This window comes from Antechinus flavipes, chromosome 3, assembly GCF_016432865.1.
Source record: "Antechinus flavipes isolate AdamAnt ecotype Samford, QLD, Australia chromosome 3, AdamAnt_v2, whole genome shotgun sequence".
NCBI lineage: Eukaryota > Metazoa > Chordata > Mammalia > Dasyuromorphia > Dasyuridae > Antechinus > Antechinus flavipes.
Genome location: NC_067400.1, coordinates 122,212,676 through 122,239,039, shown reverse-complemented (window position 1 = coordinate 122,239,039; position 26,364 = coordinate 122,212,676). Strand labels below are relative to the sequence as shown.

General features: G+C 30.7%; 1 protein-coding gene across 1 annotated transcript in view; it reads left to right on the top strand.

Annotated features, from left to right (window-relative positions):
* The window catches only part of MYCBP2 (MYC binding protein 2), a 318,733-nt gene that overhangs the window by 204,335 nt on the left and 88,034 nt on the right, over positions 1-26,364 (top strand). Inside the window, exons 49-55 of the mRNA XM_051983950.1 lie at positions 127-242; positions 4,254-4,351; positions 5,437-5,553; positions 6,270-6,410; positions 15,821-16,045; positions 16,963-17,095; positions 24,024-24,146. Coding sequence (XP_051839910.1) covers positions 127-242; positions 4,254-4,351; positions 5,437-5,553; positions 6,270-6,410; positions 15,821-16,045; positions 16,963-17,095; positions 24,024-24,146 — 953 coding nt within the window. The remainder of the gene's footprint in view (positions 1-126; positions 243-4,253; positions 4,352-5,436; positions 5,554-6,269; positions 6,411-15,820; positions 16,046-16,962; positions 17,096-24,023; positions 24,147-26,364) is intronic.

Here is a 26,364-nt window from a genome sequence, read left to right as displayed (position 1 = left end):
AAGGCTAATTGAATTTATAAACATGAGCCCAAGGGAACATTCTAAATATTTGCTGAATTATATAAATGGATTTTTAAGACAATTAATAAAGTTAGATTATTACATTGTTTCTTTGTTTCTTTTCAGACCAAGTGAAAATATGCTAATAAGAGTCAACAATGATGGCACTTATTGTGCAAACTGGACTCCAGGAGCCATTGGACTCTACACTATCCATGTTACTATCGACAGTATTGAAATAGGTATTTGGCCTTTTTTTTTTCCTAAGTAGGAAAGCTATTTTGAATGTAACCTAATAGCTTCAAGTCAGAATCAGGGTGTATAATACTTATATTCATAGAGGGAATTTGGAAAGATATTCTTTTTTTTTTTTTTTTTTGCATAAGCATAAATAGCCAATAATAATGAGAAAACTCTAAGCAATTTGTTTTTTCACTGTAAATTTGTTTTTTAAGATTGTGTGGGAGTGTGGGCAGAGGGGAATATGTGTGTGTAGACATACTCATCTCCATACACTCAAGTTGACAATTTATCATTTGGGCTGGGACCTATCTTGGTTACAAAAGAAATAAATGCCGGTGCACTTTTGATAATTTACTAAATCATTTTTAAACTAACTGTTAATGATGTATTATACTACAACCTGATCTTGACGATTAAATATGTTCTGAAGTTTTTACTTATCATCTAATATTTTTGATGACATTTCTGTCTTTGATAGAAGAGTTTCCAATATCGTGTAAGATCCCTAATGGCAGGAACTATTTGCTTTTTGTCTGTGTGTTTTTCCGTAGCCAGCGTGGTGTCCAGCACAGTTTTGACACTTAATTACTTATTAACAAGTGCTGTTTTTACCAAATACAGTTGATCTTTTTTGTATTCTTATTGCCATAGACTCATAGAGCAAATGACACAAACTAGGAGAAACTTCTGACAGGTTGGAATGATAAGTCATATCAAATAGGGTGAAATTTAGTGGGGATAACTATAAAGCTTTTCTGAAAATCATCTTCCTAATGATAGTATGGAAGAGGCATGAGTAGACAACAACTCTGGGGAAGAAAAAGTCTGACATTTTTGATAGGGCCTTTAAGCTCAATATTATTTATCACCTTGACATAGTAAGGAAAAAAAAAAATCTGTTGTCTGGATTTTAGCATAGTTACAGAAACAGAATTCTATTCAATAATTTGTGACTGTAGGATATATTACATTCAGTTCTGTGTGCCACATTTTACTTATTAAAGTGTAGCATTTGTAACTGGTTATTATCAACCCTTAAAGGTTTTCTTTTTCTTTCTTACAAAATGGAAGGCTCATAAGATAGGGTTGAGAATAAAAGGATATATTTGGAAATGACTATAATGTAAAAACAAAAAGAATCAGTTAAATAGTGACTTTTGATCTTTCTGACTCTTAGTTTCTATTATGCTTTAAAATTTAAAGTTCTACCTTTGGGCTAAAGGAAAAAAATCACTTCAACAGGTATAGAATACAAAAAGAGAAATAATGAAAATGATCATAGAACTTTATGAAATGCAAGTTCAGCTTGTATGACTCAGTAATGTGGCACAGTGGCTAAAAGAAACAATGATATAATAGTCAACTTTGAAAGGAATAATTGTTATTCACCATGGGTTCCACCTCTACTCTATGTTTCTTAAACCCCTTTTAATTGTCTTCACTTCTTTTATCCTTTATTTCAGTCTCTGATGAAGCAATAGCCATTTTCTCATTACTAAGATTATCCCCTTTGTTTAAAACCTTGATCTCCCCATCTCCGTTATTCTTTAATAAACCACTCCTGCTATCATCTTCATTCTTTCTAATATTCAAACTCTCACATTCTATAATCTCATTCCCTCTTTCCTACAAACAGGCCAATTTTCTCTCATCCTTAAAAAAAAAAATCTATCTTTGCAGGTTATTGTCCTCTACTCTCTGCCAACGTTAGGCTATCCCAGAACTCACCAGAGTACTTGGGTGACAGAAATAGCCACTACTGGGAATGCCCTTCTCTCTTGCATTCCCCTTCTTGCCAGGCTGCTTGATTGTTCACAAAGTAATGAGGAAATGGGTATCAACCCTTTGCATGTTTTGTGTGAAAAGGAGGACCACTGGGTCTTTCGGTGCTTGCCACTCCCTCCTCAGATCTTCCAGGACTTACCACTTTCCCTGCCTCGTGCTCTGCTGTCTTTTGATCCTATAACTTTGTCTAACCTGTCATCTGCCTTGTACTTGAAGCTCTTTTTATTTGTCTTTTTGTTGTTGTTTGTATCCCATCACAGGTTTGGCCCATAGTAGAGCATTTTATAAGTGTTCTTTCTTTCATTCATTTTTTTCTCTCTTCCACAAACTCTTAGAAACAGCTTGTCTGAGCATTAACTCCTCATTTCATCTTTTCTCTCTTACTTCCCAGTGTGTGCTGCAACCTCATCACTACATTGAAATGCCACCTTCCATTGTTATCAGTCATCTCATTACTGCTAAATCTGTTGGCCTTTTCCTCAGTCATCATCTTTCTTGATCTCTGCAGTTTTTGACATTGTTGATCACTGTCTCTCTCCCAGATCCTGTTGCTACTCTGAATTTTTATACTTTCTCTTGATTTTCCTACCCACATAATTGACAATCTCTTTTGCTGGATCATCATTCATATGTCTCCCTTTGTGAATATATTCCATAGTTCTATCTTGGGCCATCTTCTCATTTCCTTTTATGTTCTTCCCTCTTAGTGGTTTCTTTAACTCCACTAAATCCAATTAGTGTTTCTACAGATGACTCCCAAAATTATAAATCCAGTTCTAGTCTCTTATCTGAGACTTATCTGAACTCTAGTTCCACATCAACTGCCTATTGGAGATTTTTGAACTGGATGATCTGTAGGCATCTCAAACTAAATATGAACAAAATTCATTATTCTTCCCATGAAACCTATCCTTCTCGCATTGTTTCTATTCCCAATTGTCAGTGTCACAATCCTTCTAGTTACCCAGGTTCACAGTCTTTAAGTCGGTCATCTTTGGCTCTTGATTGTCCCTGACAACACGTTATATTTTGTGCATTCTACCCTTATCACATCTCTTGAATATGTCATCTTCTCTCAATCTACATGACTACCATATTTCAGATCTTTATCACTTTTCGCCTGGACCATTGAAATGTCCTTCTCATTGATCTCCTTAATAAGTAAGTCTCTTCCCTGTCCAATCCATGCTCCATAGTGTTACCAAAACAACATTAGTAAAGCACTGATTTGACTTGGTTACAACCTTGCTCAGTAAATTCAAGGGATCTCCCCACCTTCTCTGGGATAAAATACAAATTCCACTGTTAGTCAATAAGAGGCCTTCGCATCCTAGCTTCAACCTACCTCTCTAGACTCACCACATTATTTTCTTTCATGCACTCCATAGTCCAACCAAACTGGCATTCTTGTTCTTTATATACTTCCCATAGAAAGACCTTCCAGTCTTTACCTCAGTGCTTTGCACAGGTTCTACCCTTTGTTAAAATGCATTCCCTCCTCATCTTCATCTCTTAGAATTACTTAATAAAAGTCAGTATATATGTCATTTCCTATATGAAGCTTTTTTCTAATCTCTTAGTATTTCTCCATCAAAATTATTTTGTATTTACTTTGTTTCTATATGTGTACAAATTGTTTCTTTGATAGAATATAAACCAAAGTGCAGAGTGCCTCACCCATAGTAGGCACTTACTAAGTATGTATTGATTGGCTGATTGATAATTCCCAGAATAAGGGAGGTAATAGTTAACTTGTATATCCCCCTGATCACATCTCATCTTGAGTACTATGTTCTGAATGCCATATTTGATAAAGAATATCAACAAACTCCATGTTTTCAGGACCCACTGAATATTTTCAAACAGATAACATTGCCACTTGTTGGGGATATTGTTAAACTCTTAGTTGCAGCCTAGACAAAATTGAAATTGTTGCCCCATTCAACTTTTTTATTCTGTAATTTTATGAAATGAGTTTTTAATTCAACACTTTGCTATTTTCATTTTATTTTATATCCTAGTAATAGAGATTTTTCATTGAATAACATTTTCAACACACCATTGATGTCATTTTTTTCCTTCTTTATCATTATTACTCACAGTATAAATATCAATCATTATGTATAGATCTTTAATTTTTGCCTATTTTATAGGTATTCATAATGCATTTTTAACATATTTTTCTTTAATGTTACAACTTTTGTTGTTGTTTGTTTTTATTAAAGATGCTGGCTTAGAAGTGAAAGTGAAAGATCCACCAAAAGGAATGATCCCACCTGGAACTCAGTTGATCAAACCAAAGGCTGAACCTCAGCCAAATAAGGTTAGAATAGAGTGAAATAAAAATCACAGTAACTTCATAGTATATATTATAAGAGAAAAATGCTCCTTTTAAAATAATACCTAAAGGACATAAATTTCAAATAACTAATCTCTAGTAACTGTCCTAATTTACTGATAACATTTAATTATTTTTTGGTATAATTCAGCAAATATTTCTTAAACTCTCTTCTTTCCAGATAGTATGGTATGCTAGCTATTGGAAGAGATAGAAGGTTAGATACCAAGTAATGTGTATCCACTTGGCATAGATAAAGTGAATATAAGATAACTATGATTTGAACTTATGTATAAGTGCCTTAGGAAGTTACATGGCAAAGTGTTCTGTGAAGTGCAAGGGAGAAAGTCATCAGAGATATGGTGTAGCAGGGAATTTTATAGAATAAGTTGCAAACTATTCAGAAAGTTTGTTGAAACTATGAAGGGGAAGGTAGAATACCTCTTGGGTCTATGAGGCATTATGATAAAGGCAAGAAATACACTAGCCTGCATCAGTGGCAGACTAGTCTAGTTTGCTTGGAAGAGAGGGAGAGTGGTGTGAAGCAGTGTTGGATGTTGAATGGACTGCAAACAGAAAGTAATGTCAGCATCTGGAAGGCTCCAGAGGCAAATAAGGGGTTTGTGCTTATACCGTAAGCAATTAGGAACTCTGGAAATCTCTGAACAAAAAAGCAATACTACCAAATTTTCTCAAGCGCTAAGCCTTCCAGCAGTCTAAAGTAGTTTCTATTCAGTTTCTCTATTTCTTATTTGAAATTCAAGAAATATCCAATAGAATTTTATATTAATTTTGTATCATTATGTATAAAATTGGCAGATTTCAAGAAGCATGTTTTCAAGCAAAATTATACATTTTTTTTAAATCTCCTTTAAGGAGCCACATTTTTATGATTTAAAAACAAACCAGGAATCAGGTGTGGATTACATTGAGAAACCAGCAACAAATATTTCTGAGATTTTTTTCTCAACAATGGAGCATTTTCGACATCCATTTATTTTGTTTCTTCTTACTTGCAACAGCTCTATTTTAAGTTTTTCCTCCTTACTATCTATCTTTACTTCTCTCAGGTTCGAAAATTTGTGGCCAAGGACAGTGCAGGGCTCCGTATCCGTAGCCACCCTTCCCTTCAGAGTGAACAAATAGGCATAGTAAAAGTCAATGGAACCATCACTTTTATTGATGAGGTAATTTATAAAGAAGTTTTGTCATGTGAATTTGAATTTTGACTTTTATTGTTCATAATTTCAAGGAAAAAATAAATTTTCTGATTTTTCTATTTAATTAATATAATTAAATCTATGTACTTTTGGAGAGTGATATATGTCAGTCTCACAAATGTAATTTTTCTTTAACACTATGAAACTATCTTGAGACTATAAACAGGTAATGGTTATTTTGACAGCTTATATGGAGATAAAATAATTGGCATATATATAGGATGTGAAATCATTAAAAAGGTGTGCCATTTTTATTTAGTCTTGGAAATGTATTTTTTCCAAGATGTGTTTTCTGCTTTATTCCAAGGTGTATATTCTATTAGTGTAACTCCATGCAGTATTTTTTTTTTAGCAAAACAACAAGATAACTGTTTATATCTTTGGGGAAAGACCTAATTCCTTATTCTAAAATGTTCTATCTTTAATATTTTTACTAACTAGTAGAAATTATTTTCATAATTGCATTGCATCAATTATCATGCTTGAACATCCTTTGCAGCTTCCTTTCCAACCCCCTCTCCCAGAGTCATGGATTCTTATAGTCTTTCTTTTTTTCCATTAGCTAGTTGCTTAATTTCCATATCTATCATTGTCTGCTTGCTTTCCAGTCTTTTTTAAGTCCTTGCTACTCTCCTTGCAGTTACAGGAGGGCATGGCTCGTATTTGTTGCTTGTTTCCCATAGATCCACAATGATGATGGTGTATGGCTGAGACTGAATGATGAGACAATAAAGAAGTATGTGCCTAATATGAATGGTTATACTGAAGCCTGGTGCCTCTCTTTTAACCAGCATCTTGGCAAGAGCCTTCTGGTCCCTGTTGACGTAAGTAAAAGGTGCCTTTGAAAAATGTTAGAGGTACACTCTGTCCCCATTACAGGGCTTTCTTTAATTAAGGCTACAATTTTACAGTTCTGAGGTAAATCACAACTTAATTTAATAACTAATACTTTATAGATGCTTAAACTCTTGAGAGATTTTGTCTAAAGGTGGTAGAGTATAGAAAGATTAAGGTTTTTAAAAGAAACAAGGAAAAAAACAAGACCATTAAATTCTGCAGTGGAGTTGGAAAAACCGATTAAATATTTGTTTTTCCTTTTTCATTCATACCATTATTTGAACTGAACTTCAAATTAATATTTATAAAGCAAATTACACTTCTTGAGAAGTTTTCCCATCAAATTGTACTTTTTAAAATATATTGATATTTTGTAACTCATCTTTGTGTTTCGTGTAAATTTTTTTCTTTGTCTTAAAATGAATTAGTTTGCTGCTGTAGAAAGTAAAGACACAATATTGGCTTTAGTTTTAGGAGACAACACATTTTACTTTATCTAAATCCTATATCCGTGGAATAATTTGAATAGCCTTCGGTAAAATCATCTTCCCTAGATACCACATTTGTGGATCTTTGGACAAATTCAGTGAAAACCATTTCAGTTCAGTGAAAAACTGATATGACTACTACTTATATGTGAAGCTAGCACAAACTTCTCTTAATTTATACATTAATACCTAGTTTGAGAAAGTGAATCTGCTAAATTAAGCCATTTTAAGTGAGCATTTAAATAAGCTTCAGATTAATCTTTGTTTTCTACTTAATATTTGTACTATTTTCACAATAGCATCTAGAACTTAAAATATATTACTGGTGTTTAAGTTTGCCTACTGAGTTATAGAATTTCTAATGAGTTTTGTATGGACTATGCTTAAAAATTATGTTAAAAATTAATGGTGAGATCCTTAATATGAATCTATTACTGGAATTAGAATTAATGTGGAAAACAAAATTTTAAAAATCAAAAAATTTACACTGGTAAATCTCTTTGTCACTCTTAAATATATGCCTACATTTTAAAATTGAAATAGAAAGGAGAAAATTTAGGAATTGTGAAAATAGAGAGCAGATTGGTTGGTTAATACCACGCTATAGTGGCTGAAATTTTGATTTCAGAGTTTGGAATCATTTTGCTTCACAATAGCAGATGTACAGCATATTAAAATTTGAATGTGTAATTATTTTTAAAAACCTATTGTAGGCATTTTAAAGATATTCACCAATTTTGATTTTTTTTGTCATTCTTAGAACTTTGGTTAAGATGATTATTGCTGAGTTTTTTGAAGAATTTTAGTGACAATAGCATCTAAATGAAAGGGTTTTGAAGATTGATAGTAAATTTAATATTAGTTTTAAATATATTTCCTAGCTTCCTCTAAATTAAGGTCCAAATTTTTATAATATTTGAAAAAATAAAAACATTTGCTAATACATAGACAATAATTTGAAAATTACAAAAGTAGAATGGTGTATTTAGGAGGTAAGGTTCAAGGCCTGCCATTGACCATGGGAATTTCACTTAACCTCTCAGTGCTATGATATCTCTAGATTATATCATTTACACAGGAAGGGCCCTTTCATAAGTACAAGAAATTTTTTCCTGATAATGAAGAAATGTAAAATTTTCTGAAGAGCCATTTATCATTCTTGAAATGGGAAATTTTTAATTTAGAGAAAAGAAAATGAGCAGGAATATAATTAGTTTGGGTAATCCATATAAAAGACATTATATACTGCATTCCCAAACCAAATATCCTACAAATAATTTTTATATAAACTGCTTTATTAATATATACATACATATATAATTCATATTTCTACTTACTATAGTAACTTTTCCATTTCTGTGGATAATTGAGAACTTACAGTATTTGGATTCTTTTCTTTGATGCTGTCATTAAACTATTTTTTAATGTAATAGAATTCCTTCTTAAAGAGTACCATAGTAATCATTCTTTGCTAATCAAATTTCAATAAATTATATTAAAATAAAAATTCTAATCGTGAGTTTTTCTAAATTCTTGACAATGAAGCTATTTAATGATAGTAATGTAACTTTAGAAAGAAAGAAAGGACTGCATTCTGGGATTCTGCAAACCTAAGTTCTACTCATGAGGTTAAGTGATTTGACCAGGACCACAGAGAAAGTAAATGTCAGAACCATGATTTGAACTTGGGTCCTTCTAACTCTAACTCTAGAACTCCAATTGTTACACCATCTAGTGGCCTAGATTAAGTAATTGCTAAAGTACTATCCATTTTGTCCTTTCTGTTTAACAGTGTGTATGCCAGATTTCCACAAGTGGGGAGTGGGGAGGGGAAAGGGGAAGGAATGACTTGTAGGCAGATTAACAGCTCTGAGTGTGTCAGAATGGAGACATGGTTTAAAATTTTCCTATGCAGGCAGTACGTAGCTTAAAGAGCAGGGACCCATCCAGATTCAGAGTGGAGGAGTTTGGGACAAGAATTAAGTCAAAAGTTGAGTAGCATGGAGAGAATACATATTACCTACTAGACAGAAGCCAAATGTCCTAGGATTGATATTTTAGTTAATTTTACCTATCATGAAATTCCTTTATTACATATATTTCTGTGTACTTTTTAGACTCTGTTCTCCCACTTTACTAATTACACAGTTTGCCATAATGTGTTTAAAAATATTTTGATTTAATCTATACTGTTTTTAATAGATTGTTACTAGATATTTTATCAATAAGTTTACATTTAAGAAAAAATTAAAGAAAAATTACACTTAATAGTTTTTTCAAATCTAAATTATATAAATATTCACACATACATACCCATACTCACATATAATTAGCAGTGTTATATTTTTAGAATGAAATAAACATGCCTTGTCATCCTTACTAGGTTGTTAACTCTTTTGGTTGTTGGGAAGGAATTATATTACCTTTCATAGCATCCAGCACAGTGATTTACACATAGCTAGAATTCAATATATACATTTAATTAATAAGTTAATTACTATTTTAACAGAATTGACTATCCAATTCATTCAATGAGAGATTCAAAGTTAATATTTATAAAGTACTAAACCAAACTGGTCAATTGTATTAAACTCTTAATTATCACTATATACAATATTTGAGTATCCATATGCAACATAATCTTATTCTTCCCAAAATTGAGAGGACAAGAATGATACAGACATACATTTGTATGTACACATGCTTGCCTACAAATACATGGATAATCTATGAGAGAGATTCAAGAGTTTAATATATTAATGATTAAAAGTAAATACTTGCAGACTTGTTAGTTGATTGACTGCCATAAGATATTAAATTCAGCACATATATATGAAGCATTTACTGTATGCAAAGCATTATGCTACATTTATGTTTTGAAAACTATAGATTACTTTCAAAACACACAAGGGTAGGTAGAATTTTATTATATTTTATTTTTAAAGTTTTTTATTTTCAAAACATATGCATGGATGATTTTTCAACATTGATCTTACATAGCCTGGTAGGTAGAATTTTAATGGGGGAATTTATTTAATATATAATATGGATTTGTAAAGGACTTTAGAGATCATTTGCCTCAATTCTCTCTTACATGTAAAAAAAAACTGATACCCAGAGAATCTAAAGTGATTTTCCCCCAATGTCACATAGGTAGCAAGCAGAAAAGTCAGTATTCATCCATGTTTTTTTAATAATAGATCTAGCCCTCTTTTTAACTATATCATAAATTTATGTATCCTTTAAGAACAGATAAAGTTATAGTTTAAAATGTTGTAGTATTCTGTTGTGGATGCATGCCGTATTTGACTTTACGGTTCTGTGATTTTGCAGCTTTTGGGGAGAAAGTCTTAATAAATGTAAGATTTGGCACATTATATTTCTGTACTTAACTACTGAAATAAATTTTCTCTGGTGTTTCTTTTTTTCATTGGTTTGTTGGGCTTAGCTTTGCCTTGAACAAGGAGTAGTTTAGCCTATGGATTAATAAATTTTTACATAGTGATAATATTATTGGATGTCATTTCTGATGATTGACTTTTAGTTTATTTAAAAATTTTGTCAGGTATTTTTGTCAACTATTAGAACAGTTTTTTTCAAAGAGAAATAGGTCATTGTGTGGAGTTTATGCAATGCTATTAATCAACCAATTTAATCAGTTGTATAACATTAAAAAATAATTTGCAAACATAATATGTTGAGAATTCAGAGGGTCAAAACTTTTGAGGTCAAAACTTTACATTAATATTCCATATCCCTAAAACCAAGATTGTTTTTTATTAAACACTCAAGAATACTATAATCTGTTGTTTTCAAACTCTAGGTCCTTAATACAAAGGCTCATTTTATTGCTTCCTAAAATGTCTTTCAATTTGGAAATTCCTTTTTCCCTAAATATTTTTTATTTGGTAATTGAGTATAGAATAGACATATTGATCAATTTTATCACAAAAGTTAAGAAGATTTTCTTATTAAAATTCACCTTTTGATTATTTTTTTTTACTTTTTAAATTAAGAATTTGAACCACAATTTATGATCACAAATTTTAAGTATTGTATTTATCATCAATTGTTATTTGTACATTTTATACAACATAAAAAGAATGCTTTAAAAAAAAAAAGGTAAAAGAGAGGTACAAGCTTTATTTATTAGTGTAACACTATCACCCTATTGCTTTTTTTCCTGCTAACTTCATCTGCTTTGCTTTTCACAAATAGCTATTAACAATAACAAAAAATTATTGCTTGCAAGAGAATTGTAGGAAATTGTTTTATGCATGAAATGTCTGCATAATTGTTATATGTTGGGGGTAAAAGTATAGGTTAGCAGACAATTAAATATGTATTGTGACAATTGTTAATATGTTATGGTTATTATCACTCATAATAAGAACAAAAATGAAGTTAACCAGAATAGACTTAAAAGTTTTTATAAAGTACTATTTCAGATGATTTTATATTGCACAGCTTTTCCATTTCTCAAGTTAAAATGGTATCTATTTACCATCTAATTAATTATGTATTAATGTCATTTTATGCACTCTGTCTTTATAAAAAGTGCATTTCAAAAATTTTACTTTCTTTCTTATTTGAATCATCTGTTTTTCATTATGTGTTAGCTTAAATGAATAATAAATGTATAAAATGTACAGAATGTACATGTATGGAAAATGTTTAGAAAAAGCTGTAAATGGTACTAAGTGATTTAAATGGCTCTACTGATTTAGAATTTGAGTGTATTTGTTGTTACTGGTTGAATCTTTGGATGATATTGGTTTAAAGGTGGATTTTTATATATATATATATATATTAAGGACTAATATATATATAGTTTGTATATTACTTTTTGCCAAGAAAACTTCATTTTATCACCTACTTTAACTGTGAAGTTACATACACTTTGCTTTTTATGGAAAAACGTGAGTTTCAGGGAAATTCATACGGAGTACAAATATGATCCAGATATTAAAAAAATTTTTTAAAGTTCATTAATTTTATGCAAATGTTTTTAAAAAACTGAAGTTGTTGAAAGCAAATAATTTTAAGGAAGCTTTCAACATTTGGACCATTTTCTACCCTCAGAAAAATAGCCACATCCTTAAAATAAAAGGAAATGCCTATTTTTCTTTGAGCTTTATTGATCAATTTGGTGATAACAAAAAAAAAATCACTAGTAATTGGTTTTTTTTTTAACTTGGAGAAAAGGGATAAATGACCCTGTTTTTCCTTTTGTTTTTTGTCTTCTATCTTTCCAACTAGGTAATGTCCAAAAATTCCCATTTACTAGATTCTGTTATTGTCCATAATAATTGTTTTATTATTATTTATACTATCTACAGATTGCTCATTGTTTTTATAAAATAACAGGCTTCTGTCATAAAACAAATCTGGCTTGCACTAGAAGAGATGCTTCTTTTGCAAATGAATATGTTCTTCATACACTAAAAGACTTTATAATAATGTCTGGCTCTTGCTTTCTGTAAATGGCATGGCACACTACATCTATAGAGAGCTTTTGACATAATATTTAATTTAGCTGATACTTTTTAATTGATTGTTGGGTTCAGGTGTCTTCATTTAAAGAAAAATCACTTTCCCTTTAGTAAAATGCTATTTGTTTCTGAGTGCTAGCATGTTGTACTATTTCTAGCATCTTCTGGAGATTATATCCTGTACCCTTGCTTTGTTGATATGTCTTTCTTAAACTTTATTGCTCAGAATATCTTTAATGCTAGCCAAGGAGTCAGGGATTTGGACGTTTTTTCATGGACTTCTAAAGCTTTTTTTCCCCAGGTGAGTTAACTGTCAGGTGTAGTCATGCTGTAATTCCAGCTTTAAGCATGTGTAACTTAAATTAAAATCTAATTTTTGAAGTTTATATTTAATATTTTAATGGAAAATAAACTTTTAATATAAAAGCTATAATTAATAAAACTAGTTTTCATTTTCCTTAAACTTTTATACTTTATATGTTTAAATTTTATATTTTATGAAGTTTTACAGTTTTAGTAATTTTAGGCAGGTCTTAGTTATTCAGTAATTGGTTACATGATTCATAGTATTCAGACATGTCTCCTCCATCTTCTGGAATTGACTGTCATTTTGATCATTTTCAGAAGAAAAACTCAAATTCAGGTTTCATATCACTCTGCTAAGCAGAACACTGCATAGTCAAAACACTCTTCTCCAATCTTGAATAATAGAAAAGACAGCACTAAAACTGGTTTCTTTACTTAATTAATATTTAAAATGATATTTTTAATAAATGTCTGGAAAAAATTTTTGATATACATGTATTCCATTTTAAATACTTTATATAATATACTTTCCCTTCCTATATTAACACCAAATTATATATTGGATAGCCCATTATAGTTGCTTCCAAAATAGTTTTTATTTAATAACTGAAAAGAATTTTTTGTTTTTATCACATCCATCTTAAAAGTACATAGATTTACTTTTTTTTTCTTTCTGAGACAATTGGGGTTAAATGACTTACCCAGAGTCACCCAGCTAAGAAGTGTTAAGTGTCTGAAACCAGATTTGAACTTTGATCTTCCCGAATAAAAGACTGGTGCTCTATCCACTGCGCTAACTAGCTGCCCCTATAGAATTTACTTTTTCTTTCATGTGAAGCCTTACCCTAATACCTACAAATTATATAGCACTTTCAGATTTGCATTTTAAATCCTGTTTTTACAGATGTAGAAATGGAATGTTAAGAGAAGTTAAGGATCTTGCTCCGAGTCACACAGCTCAAAAAAGCTTCTCAAGCAGGATTTAGGATAAAATAATAAGAAACAAAAAAAAAAAATTTAAATCTTTGGTATATTTTTGAAGTTACAACATTTTTTTTGTTTTGTTTTGTTTTTGTTAAATGTCCATTTGAAAATGTTTAGCAGGAAATATTGTTTATCTGGGAATGCAACTTAGATGTCTAAGTGTATGGGGATGTTGTGTATCTTAGAATGAAAATCCAAACCTTGCAACTGTCCAATATATATATGAACTTAACTCTTAAGTGTATATAAATTTTTGTATTCTTTATCTTAAATTGGTATTGGGTTATAGTAAATAAAGAACTCACCTTTGGAGTCTGGGTTCAAATCCTTCTTCTTACATATATTGACTATGTGGTTCTGGAAAAACTACTTAACCTTTTAGTGGACTCATGAAATTCTTAAAACTCTTAACTGGTAAAGAAGGTGCCAGTCTGCATTGGTAAAGTAATTTTCTTACTGGAACCTCTCTCTACCTTGATGAAATATCAAAGCCCTTGCCTCAAAACACACACACACACACACACACACACACACACACACACACACACACAATCTAAACTAAAGCAAATATTGAAAATATTTGCTTCCATGTAATTTTAATTTAGCCTATATAGCACTTTGGGGGAACATAAAGAAAATTCTATGTAAATATGGTATAGTGAGTACAATAAATACAAATTTACAAATTATTCATATGATAGATTTTCCTGTTTTAATATAGTTGACACTTAGAACTTTAATTAGTTTTACAAAACACTTTTTTAGAATATTAAATATTTCAAGTCTTATCTGAATGATTAAAATATCTAAAATCAACAAAAATTCCCAATTCCACAGATCGCTTGAATTGAAGTCATATTTCACTATTTAATAATCTATTTTTCTAAAATCACACAATTTGTGTATGGTTTATTTTTAGGTTTTGGTTTTGGTTTTGGTATTTTTGCTGAAAAAAACATAATTTACTGTGCAGCAAATGAGTGTAAGATTATACTAGTTCATAGAAGACTTGTCATGTTGATCTCCATGTTATTCTAGCACTTGGTAATAAAGAAAAAATCTTTATACCTGTTTTAACTACATGTGGTAAAAATACAAGATATTTAACATAACATGCATATATATATATGTATATATGTGTATATATGTGTATATATATATATATATATATATATATATATATATAAAGACTTTGGTCATGACCCTACAAATATAGCAACTATCGTATCATTTTTTCCTTTGGTGAAGAAAGTATGAATTGCCAAACAGCTTTCATGGTACAATTCCAGCAAAGTGAGTGTGTGTGTGTGTGTGTGTGTGTGTGTGTGTATAAAAATATCTTTGGCTGCTTCATGATTTTTCTTTTTACTTTTTAAATGGAGAATAATGAAGTTCTGGACCTTCCCAACATTGTTATTATGAAAATACATTGCTACAAGTCAATAATTTAAAAGTTATAAAGAGTTATTGCAGGAAAAGCATTGACCTTACTACCTACAAATAATTATAGCCTGTTTAAAAGTGAAAATACAACTAATATCTTCTCTTGTGATTTGCTTGCAAGAACTTGTTAAAATTCTTAAACCTTTAATGTTGGATTTTTTAAAAATTAAAATGTATATTCTATCAGTTCCCCAAAGCTATGTTTTCTTTACTTTTATTCCTTAGAAAAAAGCTTCTTTGATGTTTTTCTTCCTCTGGGAGAATGTTGAATATTGCTTTTTAAGAAAACAAACTCTATTGCTCTATCCATTTCTTTTTACAATTTCCTTATGTTAGAGTATTCACTTTAATGTTACTGGAAAAACAATCTGTCCATCATTATCATTAGAATTTAAATTCCAAATGCTTCACTAGTTCCCTCTTCTTAATAGCTCTATTTGGACATATTGCTGGGCTATTCCTTTAGTCATTGACTCCAATTTTAAAGCCTCTCTATGAGAGGGAGAGGAGAAAGTTCATTTTGCTGTAATATTAACTATCAGAAGCCAATATGACATCTAAATATTGTCATTTTGATACAGATTAAAATTTTCTTCTTTTACTAGGCTTGCTAAAGTTCTCATTTTAAATTGTAAAAGTGGTCATAGGTTTTGTTTTGTTTTGTTCTTATTTTCAAATTTTTAGGAGACTAAGTCTAATACTGAGGACTTTTTCAAAGATTTGAATTCCCGGTGCCCTCAAGAATCAGTGATGCAAGAACAAGATATGCCATTCCTCCGAGGTGGGCCAGGCGTGTATAAGGTAGTGAAGACGGGACCATCAGGTCACAACATCAGAAGCTGCCCTAACCTTAGAGGTATCCCAATTGGAATGTTAGTACTGGGAAACAAAGTCAAGGCAGTGGGAGAGGTATGATTTCTTGTAGCTTCATGACTTCTTAGATATCCGTTATAATATAATTCTGCAAAAGCTTCACCTTCTTCAAAAGGTTGGCATTTTCATCCCAGGTTTTTAAATGCAAATGTTCATATTTAGATGTTGTTTTGTATTAGAAATGATAATGTAACTTTGTTTTCTTTTTCTAATCTTATTTTTTTCTTCATAATTGCCCTAGTGAGATCAATATACCAATAAAGTGGCTATTTTATGTAAAAATCATCACTATTCACCTGTTGTTGTTCTTTTCAGTATTTTAAATGTACTGCAGTAAATTAACAGTTTTAAAAAATTATATTGTTGTAATCATGTTGTTGTAAATCATTGTTTAACATAGATGAAGTAATACTTTTCAAGTTTCCAGTGATATGACCAAGTGCAGAAGGGGAGGAGGGAGCGCCTGTCTCTTTGTACCTATTCATCTGTCTGAAGTCCCTGAGTGAATACAATAACTTGTTTTCTCAAGCTGGCATTTGCCTCTTCAGATGGGCTTGAAGATGTAGTGTGTCATGCGTCAGGAATATTTAATGAAGATAAAAGTCATACACGCTAAACAATAGGCATTGTGTTGTGACATTTCACATGCCAAAGAAAGCACACACATTACGTGCTAAAGTCTTAAATTCAGAATTATCTTCACAGTTCAAAATAGATTTGGGTTTTTTGGCTTCTTTAATCTAAAGTCACAAATCAATATCATGTTTTAGGAAATTTTTAATAGAGATGATTTTGTGTTACCTCAGGCTGTGGCCTTAATTTCAGAAACTTGTTATTTTGTGACAGAAGTTAATTGGAATTATTACACTGTTACAGCATTTTACTGGCTATCAGCACTCAGTTTTCTTGAAAGATAAAGACAGTCACCCATGCTTTTTGTGTATGTACACCAGGTAACCAATTCTGAAGGTACATGGGTTCAGCTGGATAAGAACAGCATGGTAGAGTTCTGTGAGAGTGATGAAGGAGAAGCATGGTCCTTAGCTAGAGACAGAGGCGGCAATCAGTACCTCCGACATGAAGATGGCAAGTTATTTTAAATTTTATTCAAAATAATTGTAGAATATAAATTTTTTTGTATATGGTGTTATATGTTTTAAGTTTTTTTCAAGTAAATTCAAAATGGGGAGATTAAATATCTACTTATAATGGTTGGCTTTTACGGAATTGGAGAATGAAAATATTTTTTAAAATAACAAACCAAAATAATGAAAGAAAAAAGGAAAACTGAAAATATTTTAAATTATTAATTTCTAAATTGATGTGTATTTTGTAAGTAATAATTTTATCTGATTTATTCTTTTGTACCAGTCCAGGACTGTAGGTTTTACTCGTTCTACTACTAGATGGAAGTTCAGTTTTCAAACCACCAATCGCAGTACTTCTCCCAGGCAACTTCATTTGATTTAATTTTCTCTTAGAGAATAATTTTTGAGTAACCATGATCTATTTTAGAATTGCTTCTTGAATTAGTGATCTAATGATATTAAATGGCTGCCTTTTTTTGACCACAACAATAAAGCAAGAAAAACTAAGGAGGACCACATATAAGAAATGCAACAAAAGGTATCATTTAGACTGAACAATTTGGATCAATTTGTTCATACTCTGTTTCTTAAAATGTCTCTCTTTGTTGCATTGCTTTTACCAAAATGCCTACTATGCACTTATAATCTGTCCATTTTTATTAGAAAAGAGAATTTTTACATATAGGAAACTTTTAATATGTTTTGTTTTATTTTAGTGAAAAATTATAATTTTGTCTGTACCACTACTAGAACCAAGAAAGAGTCATTTGAGTTTAGTAAAGAATCATTAATTTGTGATAACAGCAAGGGGAAAATTCTCTGATTTGAAAAACAGCTCAGTTTTTTTTCATTTCAAGTATAATAATAACTTTTACTAATCACTACAGTTGTTGGGATAAGTTAACAAAAAATACCGCAATTGATAGTATGCCTTTAAAAATACATAAAAGTCAATTTAAACAATGTGTCTGCTGAATAGAACTTCTGCCATTTAATAGCCATATACCTGAGCAAGTCTCTTAACCCCAGTTTTTCTCTAGTAATGACCTGGAATTATCAGAGAAGCCATAGACAGATTGCAATCTTTGTCATTGGAGGGGGGGGTTCTCATACTGAAAGACCTTTTCTATAACAAAAATCACAGTTTTTTTTTTTTTTTAATATGACTAGTCCATAATACAATAATTGACTATAGGGGAACCTTTTTACAAGGTGAAATCATGCTTCAGAAATTCTTTGAGGATTTAAATAAGTATTTAATAATAATTAATGCTTGGGGCTTTAAGGTTTGCATAAATTGTGGCATAAATAGTATAAATATCATTATCCCCATTTTACAAATAAAAAAAGTGAAGTTCTGAAAGATAAGTGTCTGAAACAGGCTTTAAACCCATATCTCCTCTGTCCATGTCCAGTGCCCTGTCATGTTACCTTTGTAAAATGAGATGGAAGTAAATATGTTCTTGATTGGTCTTCCAAAAGTTTTTGAAAAGGTTTCATACTAAAGGTTATGGGCACAAGTAGATTAGATGCAGAGTAAACTATGATAAAGAGAAAGGAACAATCCAAAGTGTTTTCACTAAACTTTGAGAAGGAAATCACTTTCAGCTAGGGAGATAGGCAAAAGTATACCAGAATGGGGGCAGCTAGGTGGTGCAGTGAGTAGAGCATTAGAGCATCAGCCCTGAAGTCAGGAGAACCTGAGTTCAAATGTGGCCTCAGACACTTCATACTTCCTAGCTGTGTGACTCTGGGCGAGTCACTTAACCTCAATTGCCTCAGCACCAAAAAAAAAAAAAAAAAAAGACTATACCAGAATGAAAACAAAATCTTCTGTTCTTATTATGGTGCATGTCAACTTGGACTACAATATATAATGTTACTCTGATTGTTGTTTCTAACAATACATATATTTGGAGATTCAGAGAAGAACAAATAAAATGGCCAGAGATGTGGGAAGGTAGCCTTGTAAAGACAATTTAAAAAAGAAAATACAAGACCAGAAAAATAAATGCTTATAAAAGGTATAATCAGAATCGATTGAATTATGAATGATAATGGATTTAAGAAAATGTGATTTTCACAAAATTCCCACATACTAAGCTAAATCTATATTATTTTAAATTAAGTGGAATGAGTATAGGATAAATAAAATAATATTTTCCCCATTGAATAATAAACATGGAATTCTTCATTTTAAGAAGTGGTACAGACAGAAAAATAAATATTTCAAAAACAGTTTTGAGCAAGCTTATGAATAACAGGACTACAAATGGTTATCAAGTGCCGCCGAGCAATACCTAATCTTTAAGCCTGACTTCCGGAAAGAGAACACTGTGCTTACATATCATCTCCTGAAGAACCTTCAAGTGAGGACTTTTGTTTTAACACCACAGTATTTCCTGATACTATATACCATCACTGTTAGATTTACAAGAAGTATCCCCTTGGGGAAAAAGAAAAGATTTTAAGCAAGGAAGAATATTTTAACATCAGAAAATTTTACTGACTGTATTATAGCAGTGCTATTTTCTCATATCCTACAACTGAACAAAAATGAATTCAGTTATGCTTTTATGTTAATAGCATCCACATTATTTTGAAAATTAATAATTTATGCATACGTATATAATGTATATTATATGTGTGTATATATGCATACATATATACATATACTTATGTGTAACATATGGCTTATTCAGTCAACATCTCTGCATATGGATATATGGACCCCTTGTAATGACTCCACAATCACCCAAAGGACCTACTATCATCACTACTAGTTTGACAGCTTATTATCTTAAGATCTCTGTGTTCCTGTCATAACAATAAGAATTCATACAGTCATAAACTCATGCATTTAAAGCTGTAAGAACTTTCAAAGGCCATCAACTCTAACTCTTCCCCTTTATAGATGAGAAAGTTGAAACTGGAATGGGTTGAGTACCTCTGGGGTCATAAAGGTAATTATTAACAAAACTAGAATCATCTTCAAGTCCTGTGACTTAAGAATGAGCACTTTGTTTAGTGATACCTCACCTCTTTGAAATATGCAATAATCACCTGCCTAGAGGCAGAATGTTTAAAGATTGAACTATCACTTATTCACAGATATTTTGACCAGGAAGTTTTGCTGTAATTACTCATTTGGTCATTTTTATATTTTCATAAAGTAAAGTTAATTTAGATTTACAAATCACTGGTTTCTATATTTTTCTAAAGTTTCCAAAAACAAAAATTTTTGATGCAAAAAAAACTCCTTAAGTCCTTTTTTATCCTTCATATTCCCGCTTTCCACTTCAACAAGTTTACCACCAATTTACCAAAGAGATTTACCACCACTAATGCATTGTTATTAATGAAATACCAAGAATATTATTCATTAATTACTGTCAAAAAGGAGAGTATAGATATCTTTATAGATATTAAAAATTTCAGATAATTTCCTGACAAGTCCTAGACCTTAGGCTTGTGACATAAAACACTGCTAAAGAACTTTGTTTTAAAACTTTATTTTCTTTGGTCAGAGATGTTTTATTCAGAAAACAGTGTTAAAATAGGTAATTCAAAGTAACTTATTTTTTAAAGATCTCATTCAATGTAATAGACCCAATTGATAAATTTTTTAGGTAATTAAATGAAAATCAAGAATATTGTCATGAATACAGAGATCTTTAATTAAAAACCTCTAAAAGTTTTAGGTCTCCCAAATGCTGTGTTTACTGTATAAAAGACATAACAGTAAAACTATTATTGAGTACAATTGAAATATATTTTCAGATGTTCAAAAATGAAACCTTCCAAATAATTTTTGATAGAAATATTCAAATTAGGTAAAAACAGCTAATGTTAACTTGGCTCTATAAACAAAACTTTACAATTTACAATTAGTTGAATATGGTCCTGAAGACAAAAGAATGGTTTTTTAGGTTCATGATATTGCCAGATAAAAATTTTACAAAATGTTGAATGACCTTTATAATGGTAAGTTGAAAATCATTAAATTTTTCTAGGAAATATATCACTATGTGATATTTTGATGTTTCTGCCAAAATACTTTTTCTCTTTTAATTTTAATTTTAATATGACAGTGACTGAACTCAAACATTTATTCAAAACTATATTGTCAAATATTTAAACTTTTAATTTTTTTTTTTTTACTTTGCCCCAATAAATGACCATCTCAAAAATTGAGATAAGGCTCTTTAATTGAAACCACAGAATTGTAACAAAAATAAGACACACCAGTAAGAAGTTAGAATTTAGTTTGTGCTTGTTAACTTTTGAACTCTATTTTTTAGGTATAAAATTGGAGATTCTGCAAAATAAAAACATAAGAATCTCATACACATACTGTAATGGGCTGAGGCTTGAGTTGATGCACTGAGGTCCCAATCACGTGAGGTTAAATAATAATTGAACCATACTCTATTAATATATAAGCTTGGAGAAAGAATGGCCCTGCCCACTCTTTGTGCAAGATGTGTTGTATAGAAAATGACGTTTTTGGTGGATGGAGGCAGGGGAGTGGGAAGGGAAGCAGAGGGAGACTGCTGGCTGGCGTCTTGACACAGCTGCTAGCATTGCTATCGCAACCCCAATTCACCTGCAATCCCCCTTCACCTCTGCTGGCTGGCTTCCTGTCGCAGCTGCCCATATTGCTTTCTCAATTCCCCTTCACCTCAAAAAGAATAAAAGATTGAAGATTTTTCCCTTAACCTGAATTCCTGACTCCAGCTGATTTTAAATACGCAGTCATTACAACATACAAATATAATAAAATATATAAGTATTATATGAATGTGTATGTTATATACTATGCTCCAAAAAATGGTCCTATTTAAAGTTCTCCCACAGGGTATTATGAAATAGCATCTCTATTGGCATCATTGGTTAAGATAAAATACTGCTTTTCTAGTTGTGGCAGAGTGGAATTTTGTCCATTACTGGCAGAAGAGGAAGGGAATAAGCATATATTAACTTTCTATTATGTGCTAAACACTTTACAAATATTATCTCATTTAATCCTCACAACAGCCCTAGGAAGTAGATGCTGTTATTATTCCTGTTTTACAGTTAAAGAAATTAAAGCAGACAAGCTATGCAACTTGCTCAGGGTCACATAACTAAAGTCATTTTTGAACTCAGGTCTTCCTGACTCCAGACCTAGAACTCTATCCATTGCATTACCTGGATGCCATCACTATTTCATGTGTGTGTGTGTACACATACATATATACACAAAAATTAAAGTTCTACTACATTTTTGTATTATGTGTACAAAATATTGATGTGCCAAATACTATTTATGCTGCACCAATAGATAGCTATTCATATACATTTAACACACATATATTATATGTGTATGAATGTATACACCCTTGTAATTTGATGTAGAAAATTCCCTCAATTGATACAAACCCAGAGTTCTTCCTTTTGTAGTTTAGAGACTTGGAGAGATATGTAGGGTCACTGAGAGTTTAAATGATTGCTCATCCACCATATGTCAGAGATGAATCTTAAACCTGCATCTTGCAGATTCCAAAGGGAGTCCTCTGACTTCACCACCATTTTAATTCTTTCATTTAAAATAAAGATTAATATTTATATAAATATTTTTAAATTTTCTTTCATTGGATACTGGATTTCCACAGATGAAGTTGATAGGTAACTTTTAGCTACCTAAAAACATAAATATTTCAGTACCAATCCAGGAGCCACGCTCTTTATCTGTACTACTTGCTACTAGACCATTCTGAGGTTGGAGGGTGAGGGCGATGCTTTCTTTTCCGTTCAGGATACTATTCATGGGTGTTTTCCAGAGGAAACTTTCTACTGCTGAAATATCTCAGACTGAAGAATTTTGCCTAAGGGAAGTACTAGGATTGGTTTTTTGAAAAAAGTCTACAAATGCTGGTAAAGGGGTAGACCGTACAGTACCACTGGTACAGCAGAATTCCAAATTACAGGTAGGAAAAAATATTATGCCACTCTCCAAGTTCCATTTTCTATTTAAAAGGGCATTGCCTTTTTAAAATATATTTTAAACAGTTCGTTGTTTGTAATATGTTAGTAATGGAATAAACATATCTCTTTTCCTTTAGAGATTGTTCCTTTCCTATCTATTCTAAGATCTAGGATACTATCATTTGAGGATTCAGTATTCGTCTTTGTATGTGCTTTGTTTCCCCTGTTAGATTCAAGTCAACAGAAGTATTGTGCTGAGTATTTCCACAGTTCTTAATAGAAATGCAAAAGTCTTCACATGTTGACAGTCTCATATATATTACGTTTTAATTAAATTATATATATGTAAAACTTGTTTCATATATATTACATGTTTTAGTTAAATTATATATGTGTTGAAAGAAAAAAGAAATTGTTCCTTTTTATTTTTCAACTTCTTTTTAAAAATTATGGCTTTGCTAGAATTCAAATAATTATTTTGATTTACCTAAGATTATTGCTTTTAGTCATGTAAAAAATATTTGATAGATGTATTATTGGATTACTTTTGTTACAAGGTGTATTTAGTTTAATGCATTAAAACATAAAAGCCATATGATATTCTGTTATCAATTTAATCACTATTAGGTGATTAAACATAGCATAGCTATAGTTCATAAAATAAAAAATCATAATGGAGTGTATGTGTGTATCACTTCCATATATACTACCACAACAAACACTAAAAGCTAGCATACTATTGGATTTCATTTTGCACTCTGAAATGAAGATAATGGAATCTTTATTACAAGCAATAAAGATTGCCTAATGAAAAATTAGAAATTATCAAATGTAAATACTTGTGTTATCATTTCAAATCTTTACTTCATAAAATTTGATATTTTTTTCTTATTGTTAATACAAATAGCAGATAGCAAATGAGAGTCTAATTCTATAGCTATCTATACCTTGTCTTTTAGAACAAGTTCTTCTGGATCAGAATTCTCAAACTCCTCCTCCAAGCCCCTTCTCAGTACAAGCTTTCAATAAAGGGGCAGGTAACAATGCCCAAGGATTTGATTATGGACTTGGGAATAATAAAGGTAAGTATTAAAATATTTTAAAATAGATTTTTAATTCATTTTCATACCTAACTATACTATTTCTGTATTGTACCTCCCCTCTCAAAATACTCAATCCCTTAAGACTATAATTTGCTTATTTCAATTTAAAGGTACCATTTGAGTGGCAGTGCAAATGGCCATGTTTTAATGTCTCTTTTTATGTTAGTAGACAAATTTATTTAGAGAATTTGATGCTTACATTTTTGCTATTTTTCTGTACATATGAAGCTTGAGATTCAATAGAACTTAGAGAAGAAATCATAATTTTGTTTACCTGTTTGCTGAAGAATTAATAGGATAATAGTGTTGTACAATTAAAAGCACAAAGATTCCCTAAACTAGCAGTTAAAAATTAAAATTATAATCTAATAAACAGGGAAATTATTATAAATTGGCTTCATTTGTTGGTTCTGTTGAGTCATACAGGAAGTTCTTAGATGTTAGCAATTAGGTTAGATCATTTAGGTTGAAATAAAATACTTGAAAACCTTAAATGCTACATGTGTTAGCTATTAATGGTATGTACGTTGACGTTATAGTCAAAAGGACATAGATTTAAGGATAGAAAAAAACCTTCATGTCTTGTTATTCCAGTGCTTGCATTTTATACTTGAGGAAACTGAGGCCCAGAGAGGTCAAATGAGTTAGCCAAAGTCGTGAAGGGAGTAAGTGACGAAACCAAGATATGAATCAAGGTCCTTCAATTCCGGATTCAGCTCTTTTGACATTGTAATACACTTTTTCTGGTGCTATTTAGATAGAAATTAACTTTATTTTGATGGATTAGTAAAGAATATAAAATTACAATTCAGTTTAAAAGAATAAAATAGAGACATTAATAGAGAAGGATAAAAAACACAAATAATCCAAAACAAGTTTCATAATTCATGTGTTCATTTGACTTAAAAATTTACATAAATGTCTATTCTGTCTTGCTTCTAAATCTCACTTAACCTGAAAAATCCAGCTGGGTGATGAATAGAAAGAGCAGAGCTATGTAGATTTATAAAGTTTAATAATAAACTTGGAAGATAATAATAAACTAATCCATAGGGCTAGATTATAAGAGGGAAAGAACTTGACTATCTCATTCAGTGCTTGTAATGAATCATGCTATGTTAGTATAGTTGGCTTTCTTAGCCAATTAAGACCAGCTAAGCATTCAGTAAATGACAAAGCCAATTTCCTAGTGCTTTCTTAATTAGTTCATTTTATGTTTTTATAGTCCAAGTCTAGTCAAGGATTTCCTTTCGAATTTTTCTGATATTTTAGGGAATAATCACCCACAACATACTTTACTTAGCTGTCCCATTTTACATTTATATACAAATATAGTAGGTTTTATTTTTCTTTTATTATCTTTCTGCTACCTTTCTGCTATAATTAAAATTTTCAGTGCTTACTAACTCCTGCCATATGTATATTCATTTGATCTTAAAGAACTCTTATTTCAAATTATATATCTTTTTAATAGCAATATTAATAGATCATTCAAAATACCCTCAATTATTATTCTCTAAATAAATATTACTATTTTAAAGTACCAAATAGCTTGATAATTGAAAAAGGAAAATTAACCATTATTACTACTTCATTGCATTAAATACTATTAAGAAAGAGAGGAAACAAACATGACGTTGATAATACTTTGTCCCCAAATTGCAGATAATGTTTGATAGCATTTTTAAATTGGCAAAGAAATTGATGAAGTGTGATGTAACCTTCATTATATATGTTTCTACTATCATGATGAATACATTTAATCACATTTATTATTTATTTGTATGTTTTGAATCACTCCATAACAGTTCCGTCTTTTAAACTACTGATAATAATCTAATGAAACTTATAGTTTTTTCTAGTATATTTCCTTAAGATGAGATTTTAATTCTTAAGGATTCTCTATGTAATCTAATCTTTTGCTGTCTAACTCAATAGGTAAATAGCATAGAAATGTGTTCATATCATTGCTATTATATTTTTTATTGATAATGTGGAGATTTTAATTTTCAAAATTTAATTACAATTTGAAAACATGGGAGAAAGTCTTTAGTATCTATTTTTGATCTATTGTATGAATTTTTAGTTAACCTTTTTTATTTATGATTGAATGCCTAAGCTCTAGGACAAAGAAATACTCTATACAATATATTTTAAAATTCATAAACCATTCTTGAGAAGCACTGTTCAAATTAAA